Source organism: Tympanuchus pallidicinctus, unplaced genomic scaffold (assembly GCF_026119805.1).
Source record: "Tympanuchus pallidicinctus isolate F22 unplaced genomic scaffold, pur_lepc_1.0 scaffold39, whole genome shotgun sequence".
In the NCBI taxonomy this organism is placed as follows: Eukaryota; Metazoa; Chordata; class Aves; order Galliformes; family Phasianidae; genus Tympanuchus; species Tympanuchus pallidicinctus.
The window spans coordinates 1445397-1452500 of record NW_026294757.1 but is presented as its reverse complement, the minus strand read 5'-3'; the positions used below and the strand labels follow the sequence as shown (position 1 = coordinate 1452500).

At 66.8% G+C, this 7104-nt stretch overlaps 1 protein-coding gene across 2 annotated transcripts in view; it reads right to left on the bottom strand.

The window, feature by feature from the left end:
* The window catches only part of TBKBP1 (TBK1 binding protein 1), a 12295-nt gene extending 9636 nt beyond the window's left edge, over positions 1–2659 (bottom strand). The window contains exons 1-4 of one of the 2 annotated variants that reach the window (XM_052700249.1): positions 2503–2659; positions 1442–1645; positions 257–493; positions 70–192 (exon numbers count right to left, since the gene is read on the bottom strand). In XM_052700249.1, the coding sequence (XP_052556209.1) occupies positions 70–192; positions 257–478 (345 nt within the window). In that variant the 5' untranslated portion in view covers positions 479–493; positions 1442–1645; positions 2503–2659. Of the gene's footprint in view, positions 1–69; positions 193–256; positions 494–1437; positions 1646–2502 lie in introns of both variants that reach the window. The other variant, XM_052700248.1, reaches the window with a different exon arrangement.
* Positions 2660–7104: the final 4445 nt, after the last annotated feature.

Below are 7104 nucleotides of genomic sequence, written 5' to 3'. Positions count from 1 at the left end.
GGGCGGGGGGCTCAACAGCCATCCGAGGAGCCTCCAAAGCTCCCAGTACCCCCCACCCCCCCCACGCACCTCGTGCTGGAACTGGTTGAGCTGCTGCTGCAGCGATGCCTTCTCACTCTTGAGCAGCGACGTCTCCTTGGCCTCATAGATGGAGAAGATGTGCTCCTCTCCGAACTCGCCGAGCAGCGGGCACTGCACAGAGCATCAGTGGGACCCCGGCCCCGAGACCCCCCCCAGCTCCACCCAAAGCTCTCACCTTGACCTCATACATCTTCAGGCGCCGTTTGAGCGTGGAGTTCTCCCTCTCCAGCCCGCTCAGGCGGTTCTTGATGTCATCGTATGCAGTGATGAGGGCGAAATGGGACGCGGAGCACATCTCCCCCGACAGGTCGGTGTTGGGGCTGTCCAGCCAGTCTTCATCCGGCCCCAAAGCCTCTGGTGTCAGGATGCTGATGTCGTCCTCGAACATGGAGTCCATGGCACAGTGTGAGTTCTGCCTGGGGGACCCAGTGAGATGGGGAGGGGGGGAAGCAGCCCCACGGCCCTCCCAGGGCCACCGAGCAGCAAGGAGGGGACAGCAGCCGCATGCAACCCCACAATGAATGGGAACAGAGGGGTCCCAGCAGCCTGCAGAGCACCAGCATCACGGAGCTGGGGTGGCAGCGAGCATCCCGGAGGGGGGGGGGGAGGGGGGGACCGACCGTGGTGACTTTCCCAACGCCCCCCAAGGAGCTGAGTGCCAGAAATAGAGGCCGGCGCCGCCGACTCCCACCTCGCGACGCACGCGAGCTGCTTCCCACCCTCCCACACACACACGGAGCAGAGCTGCCCTATATACCAGCACGGGGATGGAGGACGTGTGCCCGCGGCTCACCCCGTCCCGGCCTCATCCGGGAGCTGCGGCCACACAAATAATTCATGGCAGCAGGCAGGAACGGGAAACGAGCGCTGCAGGGTGCGGCGGGGACGGCCTGAGGCCAAACCCGGCCATTGAGCCCCTCCCAGAGCTGGGGGGACGACGACAGGGACACTGACTGCTCCACACCGCAGCTCCTGGGGTCGTGGGCTGCCTCGGGGGAGGGGGGATCGTGCAGCCTCTGATGGGATGAGGGGCACGAAATGCAGACCAACCCCCGGCACTGCAGTCCCGCATCACCATCAGGGCTTTAAATCACCCCCCCTCAGATAGTGATGGAGGGACGGGGCCGCCCCCTCCCCCCCCCCCCAGCTCAGGCATCATCATTTCCCCGTGGGGAAACTGAGGCATGCACAAAAACGTTCAAAATTGCCCGGAGGTTCCCTCAAAGCGAGACCCCAGGAGGGCTGCACGGTGGTGCCAAGCTTCCCATTGGGGTGCTGAGCCCCCTGCCTGGCCCTCCTGTGACTCAGTTTCCCCCAGGCCCCCCCAGCAGGACCCCCCCCCCCCCAAACCACCACTTGCCTTGCAGTGGGCCCCGTGAGCGGGGCGAGGTGATGCAGGCTGGGCAGGGCTGCGGCACAAGTGCCAGGGCTCAGGTGAGGGTGGGGGGCAGCGGGGGCTCAGCAGGAGGCAGCACAGCAGGCATTGGGTTCTGGGGATCACAGAGGGAGTTTGTGGGGTTCCACGCTGCTGTTGCTGCCTCCTTATTCCCGGTGGTCAGCCCTTCTGGAAAGAGATGGAAATTGGGGTTGCGGGAGGGGGGACGGGACAATGGGGGAATGGGGATGGGGATGAGGGATTAGGGATGAGGGAATGGGGTGGGAACGGAGATGGGAAGGGGGGAACAGGGAATGGGACAATGCTGGGCAGCGGGGCCCAGCGCCCATCTCTGCCCACTGCACTGGGGCTGGAGGCTCCACGGCTCCAAGTCAGCACGAAGGGGGCGTGCAGAAGGGGGTTGTGAACGGACATGCAAATGGGCATGCAAAGCAACGTGCAAATGGGAGTGCACAAAGCGGCATGCAAATGGGCGTGCAAGGCACACGGCAGCGTGCGCCCCGCTCCCGCCGGCGGTGCTCCGGAGGGCCCCGGTGCAGCACGGGGAGCACGGCGGGGCACGAGGCTGCGGGGCACACGTGCGTGCACACGAGGCCGCGGGAGGCCCGGAGACCCCCGAAGCCCCCCGCCCGGATGCTGCCCCGGACCCTTCCCCCCCTCTCCCCCCTCCCGTCCACCGCGGCCTCGGGGAGCGCGAACGGCACAGGGGCGGGGGGGGGCTGGAACGGGGCCCGGGATGAGCCGGGAGCGGCGGGGATGGAGACGGGGACAAAGGCGCAGAGGGGCCGAGATGAGCAGCGCCGGGGACAAAGCGGGGCCGGGGGTGGGGAGGCGGGCGAGGATGGCGGCGGGGATGGAAAAGGGGCCGGAACGGGAGGGGGCCGGGCCGGGGGAGGGACGGCAACGGGAACGGCAACGGTAAAGGCAGCAGGAACGGGCCGGAGGAGGCCGGGAGCCGCCGGGCAGAGGGGGGAGCCCGGTTCCCCTCCCGCATCGCCCGCCCCCGGCCCAGGGCCCGCACTCACCGGCGCTGCGCGGCGACGCACGGGATGCGCTGCACCGGGATGCGCTGCGCTGCACCGGGATGCGCTGCGCTGCGGCGCCCGCCGGGCTGCGGCTCCTTCCGTTCCTTTCCCTTCCCCCCGGCCCCGGTGTCGGTCCCGCCCCGGTCCCCGCCGCCCCCGCCGCAGCCCCGGCCCCGACCGCCGTTTCTTCCGCTCCGGAGACACCGCGAAACCACGTGGGCGCCGGGCGGCCGCCAGCGCCCTCCCCCCGGGCCGCGCCGGTACCGCCCCGACCCGAGTCCGTCCGTCCGTCCGTCCGGCTCCGCTGAGGGCCGCCCCCGACGCCGACCCCCAGCGGGGCAGCGCCCCACGCAGCCCGGTGGGAGCGGAGCCGGGCGGCCCCTCGGGGGGCTCCTCTCCATCCCCATCCGCACGGGGCGGTGGGGCCGAGAGCTGAGCCGAGCCGCAGCCGTGCGCGGTGGGGGGCGGGGAGAACATTTTATTCCCTGAATTGTTCTCTCGGAGCCGCTTCCATTACGGAAATACGGGTGATTTTTTTGGTGGTGGTTCGTTGGTTGTTGGTTTATTTTTTTCTTTCACCCCACGTTGCTGCTCGTGGTTTATTAACAGATGCTCTGCGTTCGGCTGCGGGGCGATGGGGGGAGCAGGGGGGCAACAGCAGCCCGGCGGTCAGAGAGACAGGGAGCAGCTGGAGAGAGACGGCATTGCACGGACAGCACTGCATGGACAGACAGACAGCACTGCACAGACAGAGCCCCGGCACTGCATGGACGGCACTGCACTGACAGACACACAGCACTGCGTGGACAGAGTTGTGGCACTGCATGGACAGACAGCACTGCATGAACAGACAGCATTGCATGGACAGACAGACAGCACTGAACAGACAGAGCCCTGGCACTGCCCCCAAAGACACGCGCATCCCCATCGAGGCTTCATCCCATGACCCCAGGTGGGAGATGGAGCCCAGGAGCTGCATCCCAGCTCATGACTTGGTTGACTTCACTCCCGTTCAGGTGCTTGCAACGGAGGAAAGATGGAGATGTCAGCACAGAGCGATCCCCATCGCCACCATCTGCTGCAGCTCATGCCGGGCTGAGGGAGAGGCGTTGATGCGAGGACAGCGTGGAGTTCAGGCTGAGCGTGCAGCTCCGGCCCCACAGGGAGCACCTGGCACAGGCAGCGCTGCAGGTCCGGCCCCACACCCCGATGCAGACCCCCAGGCTATGTATAGAGCAGCTGCATCATCGCTGGGATGGCGACGTGCCGGAGCGGCGGTGATTCAGCAGACGTCACTCGGAGTTTGGCTGCCGGCGCAGGAGGGGAGCTGCTGGCACACGGCCGGACCCCCGCCCTGCATCAGAGGGTCTTGGGGGGGGGTGATGGAGCAAGAGCCTCACGGCTGAAGGCAGATCTGAGCACGGTGCTGGGCACTTCAGAGCCAACAACATCGGGGCTGGGAGCTGCTTGGAGGGTGGAGCACGGCCAAGAGAAGAGGGACCGGCGGTGGGCACGGAGCAGAGGGGCAGCGGGGGCACAGGGCCGGGCTGCGCCGCAAACGGGGCCTGGAAAAAATGCCGAGCATCAGCTCTGGCTCTTTGCTCACAGATTGCTGCAAAGCGCTTTGAAGTGCAAATTCAGGTTTTCCATCAGGTCGGAAGTTAATTTTGACGCAAAGAAAAACAGCGCGTCCTCACCCGTGTGCGCGCAGAGGAGGGAGGTGGGGGCTGCAGGGGCCTCCAACCCCACCTGGGCGCCGGGATGGGGCTGAGCAGCCGCCTCTCCCCTCGCTTTCTGCTCGCTCGCACCACGCCAGCGCAGGAACATGAAGCTGGATTTACGCTGTCAGCCGCAGCCACGCTGGGAGAAGTGCTATTTTGAGCAGTGAGGTTAGGCCAGTGCAGATGCATCCTCGTGCACAGAACCTAATCGCCCTGCCGCGCGGCCGCTGACAGCGGAAAGCCGCGGATCGTTTTCCACTCGGTTGATCTGTGCCGGCTGCAGGGCGGCCCTGGCGTGGAAGCAGAGCGTGGAGCTCCGTCTGCTCTGCTCAGCACAGAGCTGGGATCGGAGCCTCGCTGGTGTCCCCGTGGAAGTGATGTCCGAAGGTGGCTCAGGGGCTGCACTGGATGGTTCCGAGCCGCCGTAGCTCCAGCTGTAAGATGCATCCATGCATGCAGCAAGCCGCTGCAGCACTGAGAAAGGCAGCGCTGGGTCTCCATCAGTGCAGCTCCGTAGCGTCCGTGCTGCCTCCGGTGGGGGCAGGCGAGGGGTGACGCCCTCACGGCGCCTTGGGAAGACACCGCAGCCCTCCATTGCCCTTGCAGATCCACCCCTGCTCAGCACTGGGTGCCCACAGTTGTTTCTCCCAGCCCGGCAGAGCAGGGCCCAGGTTCTGCAGCACGGCTGCTTCCCTGTGGCAGGAAGCCGCTCCTCAGCAGCTGACGGCAGCGCCGTTTCCTCCCCTGCCCGCCATCCCTGACTCGAGGAAATGCACCACTGCTACACGCTGGAAAATGAAAAACCGTTCAGCCCAGGAACAAGGCAGCTTCACAAGGCAGCCGCCAGTCCTGTGCTGCAACGTGGGGCTGTGGGTCGCATCTCTGGGAGCAGAAGGCTGAGCACCGCTCTGCTCCCTGCAGGGCCCGTGGCTGATCCTGCGCCAAGGCCTGGCTCCAAAGCAGGGCCCAGCTCCTAAGCAGCCCCACACCGAGGCTCAGCTCCTGGCCCTGAGGCAGAGTCCAGCCCTGAGGCCTAGCTCTGGCCTGGGGGCCAAGCCCTGCCTGAGGCCCAACCCCAGCTCCAAGGCCCAGCTCCCTTCCCTGAGGCCTCACTCTATGGCCCAGGCCCTGTCCCCAAATCCCACACTGAGGCCTGGCCCCAAGGCCCAGTCCCACATGGAAGCCCAGCTCCCCCCCCTGAGGCCCAGGCCATGTCCCCAAGGCATACACTGAAGCCTGGCACAAGGCCCAGCCCCACATGGAGGCCCAGTCACACATGGAGGCCCAGTCCCGCAGCCCCCAGCCCCACATGGAGGCCCAGTCTCACAGCCCCCAGCCCCACATGGAGGCCCAGTCCCACAGCCCCAGCCCCACATAGAGGCCCAGTCCCACAGCCCCCAGCCCCACATGGAGGCCCAGTCCCGCAGCCCCCAGCCCCACATAGAGGCCCAGTCCCACAGCCCCAGCCCCACATGGAGGCCCAGTCCCACAGCCCCCAGCCCCACATAGAGGCCCAGTCCCACAGCCCCCAGCCCCACATGGAGGCCCAGTCCCACAGCCCCCAGCCCCACATGGAGGCCCAGTCCCACAGCCCCAGCCCCACATGGAGGCCCAGTCCCACAGCCCCAGCCCCACATGGAGGCCCAGTCCCGCAGCCCCCAGCCCCACATAGAGGCCCAGTCCCACAGCCCCCAGCCCCACATGGAGGCCCAGTCCCGCAGCCCCCAGCCCCACATAGAGGCCCAGTCCCACAGCCCCAGCCCCACATGGAGGCCCAGTCCCACAGCCCCCAGCCCCACATAGAGGCCCAGTCCCACAGCCCCCAGCCCCACATGGAGGCCCAGTCTCACAGCCCCACATGGTGGCCCAGTCCCACAGCCCCCAGCCCCACATGGAGGCCCAGTCCCGCAGCCCCCAGCCCCACATAGAGGCCCAGTCCCACAGCCCCCAGCCCCACATGGAGGCCCAGTCACACATGGAGGCCCAGTCCCACAGCCCCAGCCCCACATGGAGGCCCAGTTCCACAGCCCCCAGCCCCACATGGAGGCCCAGTCACACATAGAGGCCCAGTCCCACAGCCCCCAGCCCCACATGGAGGCCCAGTCACACATGGAGGCCCAGTCTCACAGCCCCCAGCCCCACACGGAGGCCCAGTCACACATGGAGGCCCAGTCTCACAGCCCCCAGCCCCACACGGAGGCCCAGTCCCGCAGCCCCCAGCCCAACACGGAGGCCCAGCCCATGGCCATGTCCCCATCCCCAGCCCCACACAGCAGCTGACACAGCTCCATCACCTCCCTCTCCGCAGACGGAAGCGCGGCCGCACACCCACACGTCTCAGAGCTCTGCGGAGGCTGTGGCTGATTTGGGGGGGGGGGCAGCAGCTCCCTAAGAAGTGCTGGAAACAAGGGAGCTCAGTAAATCAATCAGCCGTACCCCTGGGTTTGGAGATGGGTGCCGTGCGACCGTGATGAGCAGCAGGCGGTGGGAGGAGCGCCGGTGCGACACTGCAGCAGGGCACGGGTTGACGGCTGAAGGTGGACGGGAGCCAAAGAGCTGAGAAACGGATGGGATGAAGCCAAAAGAGGTGCTGTGAGTGAGAAACAGAACGAAGGTAAGAGACTGGGGAGGAGGGGGGGCACGTTGGGTGCTGCTGTTCTCCTTCCCCTATGGGATCAACCAGCTGGGGGCAAAACGCCGAGGCTGGGGGCTGTGCTGACCCCCCAAAGGACACAGGCTGGATGCTCAGCCCCTGGAGGAGCCAGCAGCCACCTCTCATCACAGCCAACCGCCGAACCCCACGGAGCCCCACACAGACACAACGGACACGAGTTTGTTTCCACTACTGTCTCAGTGTACTTTATTCTCCTGCTGTCTACAG